Source organism: Saccostrea cucullata, unplaced genomic scaffold, assembly GCF_032062105.1.
Source record: "Saccostrea cucullata isolate Sc308-1 unplaced genomic scaffold, CSIRO_AGI_Scuc_v1 ctg785, whole genome shotgun sequence".
Lineage (NCBI taxonomy): Eukaryota > Metazoa > Mollusca > Bivalvia > Ostreida > Ostreidae > Saccostrea > Saccostrea cuccullata.
This window is the reverse complement of record NW_026918257.1, coordinates 48,303-73,767: the sequence shown is the minus strand read 5'-3', so window position 1 is coordinate 73,767 and position 25,465 is coordinate 48,303. Positions and strand designations below refer to the sequence as shown.

Sequence of the window (25,465 nt, the reverse complement as noted above, 5' to 3'; positions counted from 1 at the left end):
TCTCCATGAATTAAAAAAATTATTTGTGTGTATTTTAATTCAAAGAAACAAATACACATTTTTTAAAAATGGAGAGAAGACCCAGAGACCTAGAAAAATGAAGTTTTTCACAAAAAATCCAAATGTGTGAATGTGGTGCTTGTCTTTTTAAAATCTGCTATTTATTTGTAGCAGTGATAGCTCAGTAAGTTGGGTTACCTGTTCAGTGCACTCGAAGCGAAAAGTTTTTGGTTCGAGCCTGGCATTGGGCGTTAATTTTTTTTCATGCAAACAACCATTTATTTTGTCAATTTCGTTTTATGTACTGATGTATTTAAATTTTGAATTAGATTAATTTTGGTTCAGTTTGGTTCTCGATCGAAATGAATTCTGATCTTCTAGTCTATAGTGTACATGTACACGTATCATGAATCTATGCATTACATTTTTTTAGGTGTTTATTTTTGTGAAAAATTACTATGTTATAGTACCCCTTAAGAAAAAAAAGACATAAATGTTACAATCTCACAAGGTCTTTCAAACTAAATGAAAAAAAAACCCCTATGGACGTGTTTGTAAAATCTGACCAGCTATATGTTCAGCCAACCAAATCATGGATATTTAAACCATAAATGTTTCGCAAATGATTCCTTCAGATCACACGTCAAATGCGCCCATCTCTGAGAAAAGAAAATCCATAGGCCTATCAGACATGAATCCTTGTCAAATCTACTTGCCTCAGTCAGTAATATCTGTGTAAAGTTTGTAAACTTAATTGAGTTAAACTTGATGTTTATTTTAAAATAAATGTTATAAAAATAAAAGATTTTCAAAAAAAAAAAAAAAAAATTCTGAGACACAACAAGATTTTTCAATTTTCATTATTTCCTTTTTCTCTTTCCTTCTATTTTTACAGGGGGTTGGGGTTTGAGGAATGTGAACCCTTTAATTTCAACATTAAGAGGAGGTAAGATTTCTGTCACAATTCCAGTCACAGATGATATTTGATTTTCACGGATAGTGAACTGCTGTCCAGCCTTTAAAATCATGGGTTGGCGTAATAATATTTTGACGTCGGCAGTGTCCCCTGGCATGATCATTGGTAAATCCTCCGGCAAGTAAACAATACATCCCATGGACCACAATGAACAAAATAGTTGTTGTTGATACTCATTTCTGAGTGGCTTGGTACGTCCTCCTTCCTCTTTAGTCTGGACATAAATTTTCGCTGCAAAATAAGTATGTTGACTGGCTGTATGAGGTTTTACCAAGAACATACCCCTAGTAATGTTAGTCTGTTTTACAGCTTTCAAAAGAACCCCTGCATTTTGACCTGCCACAAGTTTAGACACTGATTCGTGAAACACTTCAATGTCAGTGACTGATGTCAGAACGGACACTCCCTGTCCAATGATTTCAGCAGCATCACCTTTATTAATGATACCTTCTTTTAAAGTTCCAACAACAACTGTACCACGACTTGGAATTTTTACTGCTGTTTCAATGGGAAAAACAAATGGAGCTGACAAATTTCGTTCCGGTATTGGTACATACTCGTCAAGTGTATTGACTAACTTTAAAATAGATTCTTTCCCAAGCTTTTCATTAACTCCATTCAATGCACAAAGTGCAGATCCCCATACCACAGGAACTTCAGATCCATTATATCCATATTCATCCAATAGCATACGGACTTCAATTTCACAAAGCTCTGCCATTTCTTCATCTGCAGCATCAACTTTATTGATGTAAACCACTAAATGTTTAACTCCAATTTGTTTGGCTAGTAATACATGTTCTCGGGTTTGTGGCATAGTTCCTTCTGTTGCAGCTACAACAAGAATAGCACCATCCATCTGAGCTGTCCCTGTGATCATATTCTTTATGAAGTCTATATGGCCTGGGCAGTCTGTGTGGGCATATCGTCTTTTGTTTGACTCATAGGCAATATGTGCAGCATTTATGGTTATACCTCTTTTCTTCTCCTCTGGTGCTTTGTCGATTTCATCGAATTTTACAGCTTTGGTAGTTCCTATTTCTTCGGATAAGATTTTTGTCATTGCAGCTGTAAGAGTTGTTTTTCCGTGATCTACATGACCTATTGTTCCAACATTGCAAAACGGTTTTTCGAAGTTTATGAACGTATAAGAGAATTTTCTCACAGATTCCTTCAAATAAGCATTTCCGGTATTAGTTTCTAAATTTCTAAGCCTTGACACACATGCAAGCTTTAAACTGCCTTGAATATTGATAAGTTTGTGTATGTATCGAGCCATGCTGACCAGTGACCGCTGATACCTTCTGGTTTCCGGTGTAATGGTCTATAGATAAGTTGTACACAGAACTAAATAACTCATTTTCGTACGGAAGCGTATTAGGGCTGTACCAGTATCTTTTATTAATTTGTTATAACAAAATAGTTATTTGTTTTAAAAATAAATAATTTGTTTTATCTATCTAGATAATGTGTTTTAAAAACAAATTGATAATTTGTTAAAACAAATTAATAAAAGATACTGCTGAGCCTGACCCTATAATACGCTTCCGTAAAAAATAGTTATTTCTTACTGCCATTACTACAAGATTTTTTTTTTACCTTATATCTATCATTTTTATTTAATTGTGTTTTCTTTTATCATTCTATGGTTTTTATGCTTTTGATCCAGTGTGGTGATGCACTTCTCAATGTCAAACTTAATCACAAGTCATGTTACATTATCCTTAATATAGAATTGTAATCAATGTTATCATTTTGTAATAATTGTTCATGCCCCCTGTGGGCCCTTGATTGGTGAATAAACATAATAATAATATAATAGCAGATTGATAATTTATTAATAATTGTTAAAATCAAAACTTTAAGAGAAAAAGCATATTGAAAGAATTTCACAAAAAAATTCTATTTTTAGTAACCATGGCAACAATGTTCATCAAAAACAAGATCCAATTTACTAAATTATATTGTAGGCTAGTCTACTTGGGTGCCACATTATATTGAAATTAGACCAAAACTTTAGGAGAAGCATTTTGAAGGAATTTCCCAAAAATTCTATTTTCAGGCAGAAATTAGTTCGTATAAAATCCAGGGGGTTTTCCCCAGAGAGAAGCATGCTGGGTAGGGATTTTCCTGCTATTTATAGGAATCTAGATGAAAACTGCATCTTTTTTGTTTTTATTCGCATAAATTAGAGTCTTATCTTAATATTTAAAGAAAAAAATGTGCATTCATTTTTAGAAAAAAAAAATTGTGAGACTTTTTAATAGGGGGAGATAACTCCCAAAACATCCAGTTTTCACATGTGCAGAATTGCATGAGTCAATTAGCAGGTAATGTAGCTCTTTCAAGAGGTGGAAAATGTACCCTGAAAGCACACTAAAAGAAAACCTTAAGACTTGTTCTGTGAAATGCATGCAACTTATTTTGTCTGATTTTTTCTGTTTTTGTTGAGCAGGGGGGTTAAAAATGCATAGGTGCACTGAAAATGGATGCATAAACAACCCAATATCCCCCATATTTCTGGTGTCAAATACCCCCCAGTAGTAATTGATGAATGTATTATAGTTGAATATTTACAAAATTCACAATTTTATCTTTCCATTGATATGCAGAAGTCTATGTAACAAGCCTCCATTTTATTTTTTTATAGGGGTCAGTTTTGCTTGTCCCGCACCAAGTAACGTCCTGATAACGTCATACATAAAACTGTGTTTTGCACCCTATAGAAGAGTACTACTAGAAATTGATTTACCCTGCCAACGGATCTACGGATGAAATCACTCTCTGAACTGTCATCAAGATGGAACAAATATTTTAAGGAAAATTGACATTTAACATAATTTAAACTGAAACACAATGGGAATAAATTTTATTAAGTTTCGGTTCTAAGTCCCCTGTATATATATATGGCCTAAGGGATCGGGCGGCCAAATCCAACAAAACTGATATACCGGCTTCTTTTTTACGAATGGACATCTTTCATTCAAAATGTTAAAATGAACATCGAGACCTCTTCCAAAATTGTCATATTCCTTGCCCCAGGATCGGGCCACTGGTTATATGGATGACCAGGTCTGTTCATCATGACGTTGCGCACGGTGATATGGTACACTATGTATTATAAAAATTCCTTAATTTTATATCTCCTCCTATTTATTTAGCAAACAAACTAATTGAATAGCTTTGATGAGCAAGGGTGTCTCTTCCAACCCGTTCGAATTCGTGGTTACTGGAAGAGTGATTTGAACATTTGTTTACGGACAACTTGCATAAACCCATCAGTTCGATCAAATGAAATTGGCAAGTATAGCTGCAGAACTGTGGCGTTATGGTTTTTATGCCCCCGTAATCGAAGAATCGGGGGTAAATAGTTTTTGTCGTGTCTGTCGGTCCGTCCGTCTGTCTAGCTGTCTGTTTGTCCGCAAAAACTTTAACCTTGCCCATAACTTTTGATGTTGTGGAGATATGACTTTCATAATTCACATGTGTATTCCTTGTGACTAGACCTTTCTGTGGGTACCAAACTTGAATTTTTGACCTTGACCTTTGAGTTTCACCCGAAGTATGAAAACCTTAGCCCTTACCCTTCAAAAGGTATGGTCAAGGTTTGTTATAAAAAGTAGGTCAAACTCCAAGTTAAAAGATCAAAAGATCAAAGATGTTGGTATCCAAAGAATGGTCTTCTCACAAGGATTACATATATGAAGTATAAAAGCCCTAGTCCTTACCGTTCAAAAGTTATGGCTGAGGCTAAGTTTTTTAAATATACGAGTATAAATCTCCAAGGTCAAAGGTCAAAGTTGTTGGTATGCAATGAAAGGTCTTGTCATAAAGAATACCTTATGTAAAGTATGAAAGTCCTAGTATCTATCGTTTAAAAGTTACAGCCAAATTAAAAAAAAAGTTTGGAATTTTTGTGTAAAAGTGTTTCAAACTCAAAGGTCAAGGTCAAAAAGCCAAATTTAGTGGTACTCAAAGAAAGGTCTCGTCACAAGGAATACACATCTTTATGAAAAATGAAAGTAGTATCTCCACTAAATCAAAAGTTATGAGCAAGGTTAAAGTTTTTGCGGACAAACAGACAGACAGATATACAGACAGGCGGACGAAATTATGGGGGCATAAAAAAAACTCCTTTAGCTGTAATTCAGAAGAGGTTATTGCATTAAAGGTATTCTTTTTTTTATATTGGGATCGAAATGCTTCATACTTTTGTTTGATATCCTAAAACAAGCTTTGATTTTAACAGTGTACTGTCGGATATTTCAACATTTATTGAGCTGTGAGTTCACTTCTGTAACGATAATTTTACCGGAATTTTAACTTTTATTCAAATGAATTAATGCGAGACTATATGAATCATAATTTATACTGAACCGTCAGAAATAAAAAAAAAAATTGTCATATTCAGCTTTATTTGAAAAATAGTAAGACTGAATTGATCTAGCATTAACTTTCTTAACATTACCTTCAAATCAATGGAATATTGAAAATGTTGTAATAAGTTAACAATAGACCCACCAGATTTATTGACAAATCTGTTTTCATGTTCACTGATCAGTATATGACCTTTAGAGTATTATGATGTTAATATTGCTTTTTGAAACATTTTTCATGTTTTATACCCTGAAATGTTTCATTTTTCGTAGAACTACTGGTTAGAATTATAATATTAAAAAAAAACAAGATGTGTTTGTGAAACACTGATGCCCCCGTCTGGCAACATAGCGAATGTTAAATATCAAACATGTTAATTGATACCCAAACTGGCAAAGTAAGGCCTTCTCACTAAATTAAGAAGTTCTACAAAAATGAAATATAAAACCCTAGCACCATCTGTTCAAAAGTTATACCCAAAGTTCAAGTTTTTAGAAAGTAGGTCAAACTTCAAGCTCAGGGTCAAAGGGTCAAAGTTGTTGGTATCAAATGAAAAGTCTTGTCACAAGGGTTGTCAATTTGTGGAGTATGAAAGCCCTATAGCCTTTACCGTTCAAAAGTTATTGCCAAGGTTAACATTTTAAAAAGTAGGTCAATCTTCAAGGTCAAAAGGTCTAAGTTGTTGGTATCTATTGGAAGGTCTTGTCACAAGGATAACATCTGCAAAGTATGAAAATCCCAGCAAAACCATTTAAAAGTTATGGCCAAATTAGTAAATTTTGGAAAATTAGCAATATAGTCGGTATATATTCAAGTAAAAAATACAGAAGAAATCTATTTTTCGCAAATATGAATGAAGTATTCAGATTGTTCTTTACGATGTTTACGACGCTCATAACTATTAACAAATGGTAATTGTACACTTTGGGGTGAATTGTGGGGAAAAGGGGGGGGGGGCGCAAAGATTTTGTTTTATATACGAGTTACTCCCCTTGATCTTTCGACAAGTACCAACCAATGACAATCGTGCGTTTTAATATGGAGGACGTGAGGTGTTGCGAAAGTTGAAATGTATTGGTGAAGGTCTGGTTACATGCAGGTAAGCTGATGACAATGATTCATTGGGTTCTGAAACGTTGTTATGAATTCCACTTTCCAAGCTTAGCATGCTTGATAAGTATTTTATGTAACGTTAGACTAAGGACAATATTCATTCCATTCTTCAAGATGACTGTCATTGATAACGCTAACGGCTTAACCAGGTCCGGCACAATCTCCTGATTAAGCTATATAGCTTGATTTAGCTATACAGCTTTATTAAGCTATTCAGAATAGCTTGATTAAGCTATTTTCTCAGACTTTTACCTCCAATGTGTTATTTTTTCAACATGTGCAAAAAGTCGCACCTAGGTGCAGTGGAAATATTAAACTTTGTTCTCTTCTGAATACAATGCATGTAAAAATCACTCACCAAATTGCGTCTCCTTGAGAGACTTTGTACTCAAAATTTTAAAAGTTTTGGGGCTATTGATGAGTGACCACACAGTTATTTCTTGAATGAAATTATAAAGGAGGCCAGTTATGGCCAACAGGATAATTGATTAGTAACAGTTCAGCACAATGAGAAGCTATCATACTTACCCACGCCTCACCGCACACACAGTTACTCAAACAATGGAAATTCATATTTTGCTTAAAGTATTCAACAGCAGCAATGTAAGAACTTTCTATGATTTAGGTTGTATTTTTGATAGTCCATAGTACATATATGAATAGTCAAATACTTGCGACTTTTTGTTTATTTCTTTCAAACAACTTTTTTGTTAAAAACTGCATATAAATAGCTTTATCAAGCTATTTTGAATAGCTTAATAAAGCTATATAGCTTTTTAAAGCTATATAGCTTAATCAAGAGATTGTGCTGGACCTGTTAACAGATCATCATCCTGTAAAGTGCGCTATTTAAATTAGTTTTTTCATTCCAACCTAAGAATCGAATTTGTTTGGTGCACTTCTTTGGTTTTCGTAAGTATGTAAAACTTGTACACTTATGCTGTCAGTTACTTTCTCTTGAAGTTCAAGGGAATATTTTGGTTGCCATTGCATTTGTAATTTTATCACAAAAGGCTTAAAACGTGTGTTTCTATGCAGCGTGTAAAATGCTAACAAGAAAACTAATCAAATAGTAAATATTATATGTAAAATATCAATGATTCTAGTTGTAAGTTTTAGAATTTTCTTTGGAAAAGTATATATTTTTACAGCTGTTTTTATAAATACTGAGTGAGGATCTGTAATTTTTTTCTGAATATAAATGAGGCTGTCAATGTCATGGACCAGGCTGAACAGATTTATTTTACTGTGTGACCTTAGTAGCTTCAGATGATATAAAATTACACCTCAACACCCTTTTTCCCAATAAAATGCATAGCCAAGCATTGTAATAAAACACAATCTTGGATAATGTTTTATACAGGTATGGTAGATCAAAATCACTTTGGTTACTATTGGTAACTATGATATTTGAAACCTTACTTATGCCTGATATAAAAATACAGTCTAACTGAAATCATCAATAATGATCCAAGGATTGTATAAAACTTCATTATTACGGTAAGATAAATATAAATTAAACATTTGTTAAATTCAAATTCACTTTATTCAGTGGTATATAGGTTAAGAGTTGCAGATAAGAGATGGGTACCCTTCAATCTTATAGAAAAAAATTGGTGGTATCAATGTTTGGCTATGGGAAAGCCAAAATATGTTTCAGATCAAAAAGTAAAATAGGAAATCACAATGACACCATGTAACAAACATTCTATGAAAGTCTTATTAAATTTCAATCAGTAGTATAAGAGGAGTTGCGGATAAGAGATGGGTTCCCCAAATCGTAACGAACGGACAGACAGACGTTCAGACGGATGGACATCCATACCCTCCCCCTTTTCAAGCTTCAAGGGTATAATAAATGCTTAAGGTATAGCATGAAAAATGCTCATACATATCAAATGCTGACAGAATGATTTAGCATAAAATTTGGTGAAAGAGTGAAAGTGCATTCATGTTATCCTCCGCCAGACATATGTCTGAGGCAGAGAAATAATTTTCTAAAAACTGTTACTGTTTTTCAAAGGTGATGAGGGTAGTAATATATTGTAAATGCCCCTTTCCTCTTCTTATTTAACTAGAGTTCATGATTTTTAAAAAGAAGAGAACCAATTAAAAAAATTGGAAACATAAATAGAATTTTCTTTCCTAGCAATGAAACGGTAGCATTTACAGTTGCAAGTGTTTATGTTTGTCAAATCTGCATGAAACAAAATTTGAAGGACTTAATGCGGTTATGGCCAATATGTGCCTTCAAAATCAAACTTTGACTGAGAAATATATAATTATGTTTTAAACCAGGAGGATATCTGCAGACTTGAAAGCACAATATTTTCATAAGCCATGACGTCATATGTTTGATATGACGTCAGGAAAATGATGTAAGTTTAAAATTTCCTGTGATTTCTACAGAAAATTGTGTATATCTTGGTATATTAGGTCAATATTTCGAGCAAAAGTCACTGACTGCAGGTCTGCTCAAGCTCAATACTTTGATATAATGTGTAGAATGATAGTTAATACCAATATTTTATATAAATATTGTTATTGAACACACCTGCACTCTATAAATTTTATTGTAAAAATTGAGCAAATTTTGTATATTTTTTCCTCTTTCTGAAAATTAACACAAAATCCTAATAGTTTGTGACATCATAAAAACAGGACAATATCCTACTTTTAAACTTTAATATTTTTTGTTACTTAGATTTCTCATACAATATATATACAATTTAGCACTTTTCAAGAAATTTTCAAAATATGACTTTTCTAGGGGGAAAATATGTAATGTACTGCATATAGTTCTTTATAATAGATTCCTGTGTATTATTTAGTACATGCTTGGATATATTGTAGTACCATAGTCTAAGTCTGCAAAACATGGTGATTTCAACATAATTATGGTAATCAATACCAGTTCTATTTCTGGCTCATTTAATATGCCAAATCTTACATAGAAAACCATTTAAACTCTTAATAGCCACCTTAGTCTGTTTACACTGATTTTTCTGTTGATTAAAGACTGGAAATGAGACAAACTTCAGTACTATTTTGGTATTAATCTTGAACATGAATATGATGATGACATCTTGGTATTGATATATAGTTTATATAAGACAAAATCGGTCTACAAACATTGTTGTTCTTGGACTTCTTGATTTTTGACATGGTTTAATTGTTTTAACTGTCTAATACTTCAGCTAGAATTTAATGGAATTATATGAGGCCATCTGTTAAAAAAAAATGTTTGGTTGCCAACTCCTAACCAACTGTATAAAATGGCCCAACATCTGGGAAAAAGAAAGAACCTTGTGTTCAATACAAACACTGTGTATTGCATGATTTGAAGTAGAGTTTTTCAGAATCACTGTGACTGTGTGTGTTTATTGGAGAGAATAAACATGAAATCCTAAACCCAACTGTTCTTTTTCACACAGTGTTTTATAAATGACCCTAGCTGTAATATTAATTACATTTTGTAATATAGGTGTATTGGCTAGCAGTCAATTATTTAAGCTGTTGTCATTATGTCATGCACTGTATAATATTGATCATTTTGATAGCCAAAGTTCAAGTACAAAAAAAATTATAATTTGATATCGATATCTCCCGTTATTGTTTAAATGTTCCAATTTTTGCCACAATTTTGTTTGATGTTTTCTAAAGTAGCATTTAACTGGAACATTGGTGACTGGTCTAAAGCAGGGGGTAACAAACTGGGTCTTCATTTTATGTATTTACTTTGGCCAAAGTATACATGCTGTAAAAAGAGATTTGATGTAAGTTTTGGTAACGCTTGATTCCATTGTTTGAACATACATGTTATATTATTAGATTAAGAGGTTTGCAATGACATTTTAATATCACCACAAACAAAGGAAGTTTTTAATGGGAAACAGCAATGATTTATTATGTCATGAATGCAGAATTAAAAAAAAAAGTCACAAAATACTTGTTAAGTTAAATTGTAATCATAGTTGATTCAGAGTATAAAGAAGATTATAGTGTGGGATATTCCATTGTTTTGTTTGGAAATATTGACATACCGTAATGTGATGTTTAATTTTGTCATAAAACGAGACAAAGCAAAAAAGAACAGAAATAATAACAGCAAAATGCAAAATTATTTTCCTTCTGAAGTCATCTGAAAAAAAATGTCTTTTGGCACTGACTCTCCTAATCTACTGGCTAAAAACAGCCCAGTTAACTCAAAACTTTTTAAACCTCCACACCTACTTTTCCATACCTACTTTCATCATATCAAATCATATCAATAGAATTACATATTATTAAGTCTTTAAAATCTTCTCAAAAACCGAAAAAGCTAAGAGTTATGACTGTAAGCATCCAGGGGTAGTGTAGGTTCTAAATTGTTCAAATCATCATCGAGCCCAGCATGGGCATATGGTGGGGCCATAATGGAAAATCAAAGTTTTACACTGAAATATATATATACGTGTATATATAAAAAAAACTTTATAAAAAAAAAAATCTTCTTGAGATAGCTGGGTCAGAAAAGCTAAAACTTATGTCTTATCCAGGTATCCTTGATGATAGTGTAGATTCTAATTCCCTCCCCTTGGGTAGGGCAGGTCCACAATAGGTATTATAGGGGGGTGAAGAACAGCAGGGCCAATGTTACATAGGTGAGCATTGTGGCCCATGAGCCCCTCGTTTATAATGCATGTACATGTATATTTATACATGCACAGAAAGAGAGAGAGTAAGAGAGGATTCAAGTTTAATGATTAAGTTTTTACTTTTTAGCTCACCTCGACGAAGTCGAGATGAGCTTATGCTATACCCCCGGCGTTGGCGTCGGCGTCGGCGTCCCAGGTTAAAGTTTTAGGAGCAAGTTCATTCCTAAGTAACTATAAGCCCTACCTGAACCAAACATGCATGAATGATGCATCTAGGGATGTACACTACCAGACTTGCTTCGGATGCTGGATCTGACCTACATTTTCTAGATGAGTGACCAGGTTAAAGTTTTTGGAGTTTTTTGGAGCAGGTCCATTCCCAAGGAACTATAAGCCCTACCCTGACCAATCTTGCATGGATGATGCATCTGGGGATGGACACTACCAGACTTGCTTCAGATGCTGGATGTGACCTACATTTTCCATTTGAGTGACCAGGTTAAAGTTTTTGGAGCAGGTCCATTCCCAAGATGAGTTACCAGGTTAAAGTTTTTGGAGCAGGTCCATTTCCAGGTAACTATAAGCTCTACCCGGATCAAACTTGCATGGATGATGCATCTAGGGATAAACACTACCAGACTTGCTTCGGATGCTGGATGTGACCTACATTTTCCAGATGAGTGACCAGGTTAAAGTTTTTGGATCAGGTCCATTCCCAAGGAACTATAAGCCCTACCCTGACCAAACTTGCATGGATGATGCATCTAGGGGTGGACACTACCAGACTTGCTTCGGATGCTGGATGTGACCTACATTTTCCATTTGAGTGACCAGGTTAAAGTTTTTGGAGCAGGTCCATTCCCAAGGAACTATAAGCCCTACCCAGACCAAACTTGCATGGATGATGCATCTAGGGATGGACACTACCAGACTTGCTTCGGATGCTGGATGTGACCTACATTTTCCATTTGAGTGACCAGGTTAAAGTTTTAGGAGCAGGTCCATTCCCAAGGAACTATAAGCCCTACCCAGACCAAACTTGCATGGATGATGCATCTAGGGATGGACACTACCAGACTTGCTTCGGATGCTGGATCTGACCTACATTTTCATTTCAGTAAATATAAGACCTACTCAGACCAAACTTGCATAGATGATGCATGTAGGGATGGACACTACAAGACTTGCTTCGGATGCTGGATCTGACCTACATATTCATTCCCAAGTAACTATAAGACCTACCCGAACTAAACTTGCATGGATGATGCATCTAGGGATGGACACTACAAGACTTGCTTCAGATGCTGGATGTGACCTACATTTTCATTCCCAAGTAACTATTTAAATTTTTTATGACCTACCCAAACCAAGCTTGCATGGATGATGCATTTTTGGGATGTGACACTACAAGACTTGCTTTGGATGTGGATCTGACCAACATATTCATTCCCAAACTGACTATCAATATTGTACATTAATACTATTTATCTTAAAATTTATTGTATAAAACACAGTTGAGTTGTTCATTTAATGACATTTGATGCTTTTAAATTATCAATACATTTTCTTTTTCCAAAATTAGCTAAATATCAAACAATCAGTGGGAATCCAAACTTGCATGGATGATGCATTCTAGGGATGGACACTACAAGACTTGCTTTAATGATGCTGGGAAATCAAATGAGAAATGTTCTTGTTGCATGGACAGTTATCACTGTGAAGAGCTTGGCCCAAAATCTGTAAAATCAATAGAAGATCTGCTCTCTTGAGATTCCAGCATAATGCAGGTTTACTGTGCTTTGGATGCTGGATCTGACCTACATTTATTGAATCCAGCAAATAAAACAATACCGTGGACTACATTAAAAAAAACTTGCATGGATGATGCACCTAGTTGGATTAAAAAGAAGACTTCAGACTTGCTTTGTATGCTGAATCTAGACCTATATTTTCCATACAAGGTTAGACCTAATTAAAGTTCTGGAGACATAAACATGATAACTGTTTACAATAAACTTGAAGTCCTTTTTCTATCTGCAATATAGGCAACAAATTTATTTAAATATTTGTTTACACTATACATGTTTTTCATGCTATAGCGTGCATAGAAATGTGTATATGCCATGTAAAATTCTTAAAAACAAATAGCAAACTGAATTTGTTGTTGGGATAAATTTGCATCTTTTATACATTTCAAGAAAAATTTGATAAATTGAGATTTATTTTCTTTTAGCATTAGTATATAAAATTCAATTCATAATAAAACCTTAGTTATCGAAGGTTATGTTTTGAAATCTTTGATTACCATATGTTTGGTTAATACATGAACAAAATATGCAAATTGCGTATGAGAACATAGAGGGAACATATACTAATTAAAATATAGCCCATGGGTCTCATTTTGTTTCTACTAACTCATTGACATTTCCTTCATGATTGTAGATTTGAATCAATGTGTGAGACCTTGGGGAAAAACTATCCAATTAATTTTTAATTTTGTGAAATTTTGAAACTGACTATCAAGTTATTGTACATTAATACTATTTATCTTTAAAGTTTATTGTATAAAACACAGCTGAGTTGTTCATTTAATGACATTTGATGCTCTTAAATTATCAATACATTGAATATCTTTTTCTGGACAAAATTAGAATTAAATATCAAACAATCAGTGAGAGAATTTATATGGTGTCCAAGACATTTGTTTATTCAGGTTTATTTCTGAAACCTCTCTTTTTATTCTTCTTCACATAATGATTCAGCATATTTTAAGTCAAATGAGAAATGTTCTTGTTGCATGGACAGTTATCACTGTGAAGAGCTTGGCCCAAAATCTGTAAAATCAATAGAAGATCTGCTCTCTAGAGATTCCAGCATAATGCAGGTTTACTGTAAGGCTATTTAATATGTACAACCCTAACACTCGGCAATCATCAATTATTGAATCCAGCAAATAAAACAATACCCTGGACTACATTAAAAAATGCAGTCTACAGCCAAGTTGTTAAAAATTAAAAAGAAGGAGTTCTAATGACCATAAGATGCAGTTTCTTATAATATAGTCCATAGTATTGTTTTATTTGCTGAGTAAGGTTAATTAACGTAAGACCTAATTCATACTTCTGGAGACATAAACTTGATAACAGTTTACAAAACCTGACCAAACTGTAAACTTTTTCTAATCTGAACAATATTATAGGCAGAACAACATTGGATAGGTACTTTTCATGAATATGCATTCAGCAGTTGGATGAAAATTGCTGTTGAACTCATCACTGTTTGCTGATGATATAGAAAGTTACAAACAATATTCCCTTAAGATCTGATGCAACAGATATTATCTGTTAACTTTTAACCTCTACACAAATAGTTAATACCAGCATCACTGAGAGGCAGCCCTGTGTAGGCCAAGCTAGATGTGAATTTATTCAGGTTTACACATGTATTTCTGATTTTTCTATGCATCTTCTATGCATCTTTTATGAGTGTCTGACACATTAACTCAATTCAGTTATATTTTAATAATTAAATCAGTAAACCAGTATTTTTGAGCCTATCCTATTAGCACATTGAAAATGCTTCACAGAGATTGATCTTTTGTGAAATGCAAATGATTTTAAAATTGAATATACTTATAGATTTTGTTGCAACGAATATTGTTATGTGGCATTATAAAACTACATCTCTTAACTGAAGATCTTTCTTATAAATTATTAAAAATTAAACTTTCCATGCCTGCACGTCACTGACATCAGATATAAGAAATATTTTGCACAAAGATCTTATTTGGCTCATCTTTAAGGGACAGACAATGTCAATTATAAATTTCTTATTTTCTCTCATTCAAAAGTTGGTCAGTTATATTAAAATTTTTGAAAATGAAAATCAAATTTAATGTCATGGGGTTAAAAATCACAGTGCATTTGGAAACATCTTGTTACAGGTAAGGCACATAATGAATGTCCTCTTCTCTCTTCAAAAGTTATCAGCAGTGATGATTTTTTGAAAATTAGGTCAAACTTGAAGGTCAAGGGCACTAGTCAAAATATCAGCACATTCAAAAATATCTTGTCACAGATAATATACTTCTTAGATATGAAGTGGTATCTTCTCTCATTTAGGTATTGCCAATGTTTAAATTTTGGAAAATTTGGGTCAAACTTCAAAGTCAAGGTCACAAGGTCAAACATATCATATTGAAAAGGCTTTGTCAAAGGTAATGCACATATGAAATATGAGAGACCTCTCTCTTCCAGTGATTCAAAAGATATAAGCAAATTAAACATTTTTGAAAATCATTTTTAAGATTAAGCAGTCTATGCAAAAGTTTTTTGGGCCACACAGGACATTCGCTCCTGTGTAATCAATGAACATACAGGACCAAACCAAATTCTGTCAGACCAAGAAACAGCTTTTCTTTTACCAAGGCTCCCTCCAGCATAATACTTAAGCGGTCAATCATGATCATGGACTCCATGTGGTTTAAATCACATTTATTTACATATTTGGATTTGTGCAAATTTTTTTACTTATAGTACAAGCATTTAAATGACTCGGTGTCAAAGTAGTAAAGCTCAAAACTAGACACTGAGACATCGGACATTCTGGTCCAGTGTAAAAAATGATGCATTGGACTGGAGGCACGGCACATTGGTCAGGTCCGACGGTCCGATGTCTTTCGCATAGACTGATTAGTCAGCCTTCAAGATGAGGGTCACAGAAGTTTTACTTTAAATGTATTTGGGAAGATCTAGCTTGTCACAGATAATGGACAAATCAATTATGAATGTCCTGTCTTCATTCAAAATTATTATCAATATTTAAGTTTTTGAAAATCAGGTCAAGCTTCAAGGTCAAGGTCACAGGATGAAAAATCTGAAGATGTTTGGAAAGTCTTTTCACAGGTAATGTAGGAGTGAAATATGAAACCCTTATCTCTTCTTAAGGTCATGCGGTCAAAAGTCATAATAGTTATGCAGTCAAAAGTCATGAACAAGGTAAGTTTTTGTCAGACTGCAACAGATAGACATATTAATGAGATTTTATGTTCTCTCACTTTCACGGAAGCAGGGGCAAAAATTCAAAACTGTGTACACATAAATACTGTTTAATTAGTTGTTACTGTAGTTGTTATTTCCCTGATTTTTCAAAGAAAAAATTAGTTGGTTTTATCATCTATCTATAAGCCAGTCAATAGATTCCAGAATAATTGCCTAAAGGTATATTTCCAATTACTATGTTTTTCCAGATATAGTTCATAGTAAGCTCCTTATTAATTTCAAATATAGTTCATAGTAAGCTCCTTATTAATTTCAAATATAGGCACAGTATGGAATTGGTTGTGGATAAAGCTGCTCATAAAGTGCACTTCCAGTCCACATCCGAGTTGGACTAATTGCTGCAGCTGGACTCCTGTTGGAGAGAACTTAGATAGATTAGGTAGATTGACTGAGTGCTTTCCTGATTGATTTGTCCAGCGACATAATTTTACATTGTCATTTCTTCCTTTTCTAATCATTCCAGATTAGAGAATTGTGAGGTTTACTAAAGATGGCAATGCTGTGTATTTTTTCTCTTCAAGAGAAATTACAACTTTTCAATCTATACACCTCAGCATAGACTGATTGAAAAGCTGAATGAATATTTGACAGTTCATATTTATTAAAATCTGTGTTATTTGTACATTTTACAGAATGGTGATGGTTGAACCAGAGTGACCCGGATTGACCTGGTTGCATTACAAGAGTGTCCAGAAGGAAGTCAAAATGAAAATGTTTATACCTGTATGTGAACAGTTACAAGAATCAGGTCATTCTCAGGTAAATTTTATTTCAGAATGGGTCAGTATTTTGTTAATTTTTAGTCAAATGGTGAATTATATTCGAATTTATTGGGAAAATGACCCATGAAAGTGCAACTTCAGAATGAAAGGAAGGTGCATCTTTCTTACTGTACAGTAGTTTACTCCATATGTGCTTAAAAATTTGAGAAAGATACTTATGTATTCATGTTTATAATTAAAAAGATATCAGGGGAAGTCTCATAGAACTAAGTTCTTAACAATGTATCATATAATGTTACATATATTCCTGTATATGCATATTTTCATACCCCTCCAAATGAAGTTTTGGAGCATATAGGAATTGTTTGTCCATTCTTCTGCCTATGTATGCAATCTTGTCAAGGCTGTCACTTTGTAATGGAAATTCAATGGAAACTCATACTTTTTACATAGGTTATTGAGGACCTGAGGGTATGTCATGACCTTAACCCAAAGTCATTTTGACAAGTTCAAGGTCACTGACAGAAAAAGTATTAAGTTCCTGTCTAGGATATAACGTTGTTGTAGAGAATTAGTGATAGCTACTACAAAGTACTGTATATACTTGCCTATAAGTGGGTCCACCTATAAGTCAGTTGTATTTTTCGCGGTTACTTTGGAGGGATTTGCCATTAACCCCCATATAAGTCGGTACAACTTTTTGCTAGAATTGTTTGACATTTTTCATTCTCGACTTTGTCGAGGTGAGCTTATGCTGTACCCCCGGTGTCGGCGTAAGTGTCTGCATCCCGGTTAAAGTTTTAGGAGCAGGTCCATTCCCAAGTAACTATACATCCTAACTGGACCAAACTTGCATGGGTGATGCATCTAGGAATGGACACTACCAGACTTGCTTCGGATGCTGGATTTGACCTACGTTTTTCCAGATGATTGACCAGGTTAAAGTTTTAGGAGCAGGTCCATTCCCAAGTAACTATACATCCTAACTGGACCAAACTTGCATGGGTGATGCATCTAGGAATGGACACTACCAGACTTGCTTCGGATGCTGGATTCGACATACGTTTTTCCAGATGAGTGACCAGGTTAAAGTTTTAGGAGCAGGTCCATTCCCAAGTAACTACTGTATACAGGGAAATTTTCGCCCCCGTTTTATTTTCGCCCCTTTCGCCCACTTCTTGATTGGGCGAATTTAAAACGGGGCGAATTCAAATTACACAATATAATTTCTTAAACAGAACTAAGACAGGGCGAATTTAATACGGGGCAAAATTGTTTGCGAGTTCAAAAGGGCGGAAATAACACGGGGCGAAAATAACCCTGTATACAGTATAAGCCCTACCAGGACCAAACTTGCATGGAGGATGCATCTAGGGATGGACACTACCAGACTTCAAGTTCATGGTAAAAGTGGCCAGAAAAAAACCCAATAGTAATGTGTATTTCATAAAATATTATGTCTTGGAGGTGTACATGTCTTGATCAAGAACAGTGAACTAAAGACGAGGCAAGTTCAAGGCCATTTGCAAAAATTTTAAACAAAAATTGTTTTTGAGTTAAAGTACGTTACAACCTTAAGAGGAGGTTATTTTGTGGCAAGTTCAAGGTCACTATCAGAAAAAAAAATGATATTAATATCAGGTATGTTTGTTATTTTCTAATGAAAGAATATAGGATTTTCCATATGTTCACTCAAATATTGCTTGTGATAGGGGGATGTTTCTCTTTTTTCAACCTTTTTTCTCGCAAGTTCAAGGTCACATTCACAAAGATGCTAAGGGCACTTAAAAAACATATGGCTTAGATGTGAGCCTGCTCCTAGTTCCTATTATTTTGTTTTTTATGTATTTTAAATTGGATTAGGAAGAACAAAATTTTGTCAAATATATTTGACACAATAGTATAATCCAAATTAAAAATCAAATGAGATGATTAATTGATATCAAATTTACTCTGAAGTAGAAATTAGTAAATCGTATTTATGTATTTTTAAACAAAAATGCTTTTAATTAAAGCACTGAGGATTTATTTTATTAATAGCACTATAGCTTAAAAGGTGTGTTTCATAATGTAACTTTTACGTTACTTATACCTTAGAAGTAAGCAGGTTATAATCTATAAAGTTATTTATCAGAATTGTTCTTTTTCCAATGACATAAAGTCATTATACACATATTGATATTAATTATGTACTTTTATTTAAATAATCTGCACAGTTAAAAGTCTTCATGGTTAAGCGGTTTTGCAATTCAGGGAGTTCTTATTATTGAACTCCAGAACAGCCATTGCTAAATACAAAAGCAAAACATAAAACCTTGAAACATGGTGACTTCCTCATGTCAAATCAAATACTTTAAATTGGCTGGACTTTTTCTCTAAGTGCTGAGTGATTGATTCTAAATCATAGTCATTGAGTTCAGTGATCAGAATTTTTCACAAAAATGTAAGGATATTTGATACATACATTTTCTTCATAAAATCTATTAAGGTAAGAATTTTTTCATAGGGTATTTTGTTGAATGTATATTCAGGGTGGAGATAGGGGATCGTTTTACGAACAGTTTAAATAATAAATTGAAAAAAATGTCAGTATTGAAATTATAACTCCAGTTGGATACAGCAAAATTCCCAGTTTTCATAATGACGTGCAAGTTCTTACATTGTCCTGGATATTTTGGACTATTAATAACAGATGATCTGAATTAAATTTGCATTAGATTAGCTGCAGATCTGTAGCTCTCCGAAAAAAATATTTTGATAGACCGGAGAGCTACAGTGCCACCCACTGAAAAAACTGAATATTTATTGCGCTCAGTTCTTGATTAATTCTTCCAAATTCTTATCTCAATTGCAAAAAAGGGACGATTTCAAAAAATTCCTTTCTCCTCTATCAAGTACTCTCGTAGTTGACATCTGAACGAAGCATATTGGACCGAATTATCTTTGAAACCAAAATGGCAGTATAAATAAGCGAAATGTTCTATGATTACAATATCAGGGTCATGAGTATATTAACAACATTTATGAGGAATGTTTGGTTGTGGAAACAGCGAAAGAATATATTAAGAACATACGGTTAGTAATATTTTGAGATCACATTTTGAAAACATGGAGAAATAAATCGAGAACCGAGCGCACTTTTTTGTGCGCAATAAATATACAGTTTTTTCAATGGGTGGCTCTATAGCTCTCCGGTCTATCAATATATTTTTTTCGGAGAGTTACAGATCTGCAGCTAGCATTAGATATTCTTAGATACTAGAGACTAAAAATGCACCCATTATTGCCAAATCTATTTCTTTTCATATATGTTTTAAGGTGCTATAGTGCCCAGTAGTCATGCACCATTTTGTATAAATCATGCAAACCTTACTTTATTAAATATTGTGCCTTGATAATGATTTAATGCAATATCACTTATAAAATAAACCATAACCTAGTAAGTCAAAATATTACCTGGTAGGTAAAATAACCATAAATTTTTAATTTTTAACTGCTAAAAGAAACTTTCTTTGGTGCAGAGCTTGAGGACAGATCCCAGGTAACCAATAGCTAAATCCAAATTCCTGTCTTTGAATTTTGAGCATTTTTTAACAATTTTTTTCTGAAATGGCTGAGCAGAATTTAACAAGTTTTTGCATGTAGAAGAATTAAAGGAACAAATTTTGTGAATTTACTATTCAAAGTCTGAGGGATGGGACCAATCAATCATTTATTTGAATATCTCCACCATTTTACAATAGTATACAGAGATACAAAAACATATAGGTGATTTTATATATAGCAGTATGTCTAAAAGGCATGCATGAATAAGAATAAGAACAAATAAAAACTGTAAATGTGAAGTATGGGAATTAAGGCCGGGAACATTTTTAATTTATTTTCTTTATTAAGGAGCACAATTTTAGCAGTGTTTTATATTGTCATTCATAATGTTTTTGAAACTAATTATATTCTGAAATTTTATGTGTTTTTCTGTTAAGCATAGCGTTCTTTCTGTTTGTAGCGAGCTGCACTGTAGTATGTAATGAAACTCATCTCCGAGCTCTTTTAGATAACAGAACCAAAACAACCAAAATTTATGCAGTGTCCAAAAACTGTGTTCCATATTTTTGGAAATTAATTTTAATTAGCAAATGAGCTATTTGCTACATGTAAACATTAGCAGCTACCCTGTACAGATTTGTGAAACTCATTACTCCAAGATTTAGTGACTCTAGGATGGGTTAATATGTCATATATATTGAAAATATAGTATTGCAACACAGAAATCCGTTTGTCTGTGTTAAATGACCTAAGCTATAATTAGTTTAGTATAATAATAATGAAACAGTCCCTTGGGTTCAGGCCAGCAGTGGAAAAAAATTGGTAAAATATGTGTTTATGTATTATACAATAAAATTACTGGGTATTTGTAATACACATGTACAATTATATTTTGTGTTTATATTAATGAAAATTTATAATTGATAAGTGTATACCATTCCTAAACCATAAGCAAGAAAGCTTTCCAAGCAAGCATGATGGATTTTCTACTTTAATATCATATATGCATGAGTTCCTAATTAAATTTTTGTCCCCAGGAATGGGGTAAAGTAAGGGCAAGATAGATCATACATGTTTAAAATGCATTTATTTATATCTTTAACTGTTTTCATTATAAATATTACCACATATCTAGGAAGTTAAACTATTAAATACAATGTTTCATACAGTATCAATTTTAACAAAATTGTGAGAAACTTGGCATATGGAGACCAAAGTTCCTTTCCCACATAGAGCTAGATTGTTCATATAGCCTGTAAAAAAACCCTGTCAATTCTTAGAACTCATCACAGCTCATATGAGCCCCCTTTTTTAAGGAAAACATTTGAGTTGATTCAATATCTTCTATTTTATTGTTATACAATGTTTATCTTTAGTCTGAGCTGAATCAATTGACAGAGCTCTTTTATTTTTTATAGTAGGAATTTCATACTACGTACATTTAAAAATTTTACAGGGATTTCCCCTCAAGATTTACCATGTCGGATAAAAAGAAATTTGATAGGAATTTTGGACACTCTCTATTTTACTGATTTTCAAAGGAATAAGTTTAAATATAATGTTCCTGAACCAATCCTGCTTTATTGAAATTAAGCTGATGTAAAAATGTAATACCTTTAGGTTTACACAACTGTGCAGACTGTGTATTTATATAATAAATAATATGAACATAAGTCAAACATATTTTGTGTGGTGGGTCTATAATGAGGTACCTACAAAAATATGAGGGGGGTAAAGAATATATGGAACATAAATTATTAAGGGCTTTATCGATATATCGATACATATCGATATTCATGACAAGAAAAATATCATATCAAGAAATAACTTCCAATACGTATCGGACAAACAGTTTTTCTTCTAATTCTGTTAAAAAGATGGGAATTTCAATCACCAAAGATTATATTTCATTTTTTAAAAATAAAGGATGATTTAAGGATAGAGGATAATAAAATAAAGGATATAAATTTGTAAGGAAATAAAACAGTTTTTTTCGCTCTACTGGTCAGAGACCAGAAGAGCTTATGCGATGGTAATGCGTCCTGCGTCCGTCCGTCTGTTCGTCTGTTCGTCTGTCTGTAAACAATTTTTCAAAATGCTACTCCTCCTACAGTTTTGGTCTGATTTCAGTATAACTTGGCACACAAGTAGACTACACTAAGATACATAATTCTGTGAATCGGTTTTTGATTTAGATGAAAGGTGTTGCGGTTGTTACTAAAAATAGAAATTTCTGTGAAATTCTTTAAAAATGCTAGGTCTCCTAAAGTTTTGATCTGATTTCAGTATAACTTGGCAAACAAGTAGACTACACTAAGATACATAATTCTGTATATCGGTTTTTAATTTAGTTGAAAGATGTTGTGGTTGTTACTAAAAATAGAAATTTCTGTGAAATTCTTTCAAAATGCTAGGTCTCCTACAGTTTTGGTCTGATTTCAGTATAACTTGGCAAACAAGTAGTCTACACCAAGATACATACCGTATAATCCCTATTTACCGCCCCGGGCACTTAGAAATTGCAAAAGGGGGGCGATTATTTTAGTATTCTATTTTTAATATTTAATGTCATATTTTAACTTCCAAAAAATCTTTGAAAAAATTTTAATTGAAGATAATCCATCAAAATTAAGCTAAATGATTGATTTTCCATCTAGAAATTGGATTATAGACAAGTTTCATTTTCACTTTCTTCAAATTTAGGCAGACTTTTGATATGATTGTAGATGATTTCAATCACTGTACAGGGGGCCCTTATTTCCTGAAAATTAAAAAAGACCTAAGGGGGCGCTTATAGGGGCAGGGGTGGTATATAGGGATTATACAGTAATTCTATATTGGTTTTTGATTTCGATGAACAGTGTTGCCGTGGTTACTAAAAATAGAAATTTCTGTGAAATTCTTTAAAAATGCTACTCCTCCTACAGTTTTGATCTGATTTCAATATAACTTGGCACACAAGTAGATTACACTAAGATACATAATTCTCTTTATCAGTTTTTGATTTTGATGAATGGTGTTGCCGTAAAAATGTTACTTAAAATAGAAATTTCTGTGAAATTCTTTTAAAATGCTACATCTACTACAGGTTTTGATCTGATTTCAATTTAACTTGGTACACAAGTAGACTACTCTAAGGTACATAATTCTGTGTATCGGTTTTTGATTTAGATGAATGGTGTTGCCGTAATTACTAAAAATACAAAAAGTACAAACCAGTAGAGCTTTAGTCTCGACAGAGACTTCTGGTTTTAGAATTATTACAAAATACAAAGAAAATTTTATTTGAACATGTTGATTTTGCTGTCATTAAAAGTTTTAATTTGAAGTGTTATATTTGTAATGAAAATGAGACAAGAACTTTAAAATGGGTAATAAAACACTTAATTGTTATGAAATTTATGCATTAAAAGGATTTAAAGCCTTTTCTGATGGATTTGTTTTAGAATCCAATATATCGCATATTGCTTTAAAAAATATTGTATGGTATTGTATCGAAATTTTTGGCTCAATACACAGTCGGAGTCCTAAACATAAACATATACCGTAATACAGAATTGTAACCTGAAGGCCAATATTTCTTTTTTCCTCTAAGTGAATATTTCTTACAGAAAAGGGGCGGGCCCCTAGTAATGCATTATATATGTAACTTCAATTGTCCTACACAATGTTCTGTGTACATATTCCAGCACTCTTACAGAAGCTATTCCATGAAAGGAGTTGTAAACAAAATTGATATCTGGCATTATACAACACTCATTCCACATTAGACTATTGATTTTTTTTACATTGTAAAAAAGTAAGCTTTGATGATGCTGTCAGTATATGTATATAATCTGATCAGATGCTGCAGTCATGTCCTAAATAAATGATGAACTACCAGCCCTCAACTTTTTGGCAGTCTGATCACCTTTAATTATGGCTGTTTTATACTCTCTCTGTGTTGAAGGAAGTGTGATGTATGGACTATAAAATGCACTGATAAAACTGTTATATATGTCTTTGATACAAGTTTGCGATACTTTTAACTACCGGTAGATATGTACCCGGTATGTACAGTGCAGTGTGATTGAGTGTTTTACTGAATTCAAGAAGCTAAAGCTAAATAACATGGCTTTATTATGAAAGGAATGACAGGAAATTTGCTGTGTACAGGAAATAATTGTAACAGGGGAGATGGGTAAGGAAGAAATTCTGGGAATTGAAATACATATATCCTATAGCTGTAACAATAAAAGATTATAAACTAAAATATTGGAAGGAAATGAAGAAAAAAATATAAATGGTGTCTGTAGAGGTTCTAAAAAAAGTGAGCTAGAATCAGGAGCTGTAAAACACTTGTGTAAATAAAATTCACTGACAAGTATTGGGTGTTTAGTCTGCTGTCAGCTTTGTTGTGTTGAACTCCCTTTTTATTGAGTTTTTTTTTTTTCAACTACAAATGTAGTGCTCTAGAATGGACTATCTCGAAAATGTGAATGTAATTTACCATTAACTGTGCAAGAAAATTTTTTGGTAATATTTCAACATGCAAACTGTACAAAAATTGTGTTGCATTGTGAAATGTAATGGAACTAGCAGGTACAGTTTAATAATTTACAGTCAAGTTTCAATGCCAATGTTCTGGGTCATCTCTTTTAAAAATATGGAAACAATTAATATATGATCTCTGTCTAAATGAATGAATGTAAGACATAAACAAACACCCTGGAGTAGATATTTTATAGATAGAATTTTCTACAAAGATTGGCAAGAGAAGAGTGATATATTTTTTAAACAAATGCATAAATCCTGAGTGAGAGGAAGTAGTCTTGTAAAGGGAAGTGTTGTAAATGCCTTTTAGGCCAGAATTGCTCTTAATTAGTTACAATTAAAGATCAATACAGGAAATCTGTAATTCTGATTTAGAATATGTATATATCACATTATGCTTTTAATCAGGTTTTATTATAATTTGAAACATGTACTTTGGAAGTGGGGTATTTCATGCAAAATAATTCTGACACTCTATGGGTATGTTTTTGCATTTTAATT

At 33.1% G+C, this 25,465-nt stretch overlaps 2 protein-coding genes across 3 annotated transcripts in view; one reads left to right on the top strand and one right to left on the bottom strand.

Annotated features, from left to right (window-relative positions):
- Positions 1-842: 842 nt before the first annotated feature.
- LOC134260529 (elongation factor Tu-like) lies at positions 843-2,288 on the bottom strand. The gene has a single exon (XM_062743084.1). It carries the CDS (start codon positions 2,253-2,255, stop codon positions 861-863), a length of 1,395 nt encoding a protein of 464 aa, XP_062599068.1. The 5' UTR covers positions 2,256-2,288; the 3' UTR covers positions 843-860.
- A 4,083-nt stretch (positions 2,289-6,371) lies between these two features.
- The window catches only part of LOC134260590 (GRAM domain-containing protein 2B-like), a 28,452-nt gene continuing 9,358 nt past the window's right edge, over positions 6,372-25,465 (top strand). The window contains exons 1-2 of one of the 2 annotated variants that reach the window (XM_062743137.1): positions 6,372-6,452; positions 16,796-16,922. The gene's annotated coding sequence lies outside the window, so the exon portion shown is untranslated. Of the gene's footprint in view, positions 6,453-16,795; positions 16,923-19,206; positions 19,374-25,465 lie in introns of those variants that run through there. The other variant, XM_062743146.1, reaches the window with a different exon arrangement.

Coding starts and splice junctions, on each gene's coding strand:
- LOC134260529 (XM_062743084.1), bottom strand. CDS start 2,255: ATGGCTCGATACATACACAAACTTATCAATATTCAAGGCAGTTTAAAG.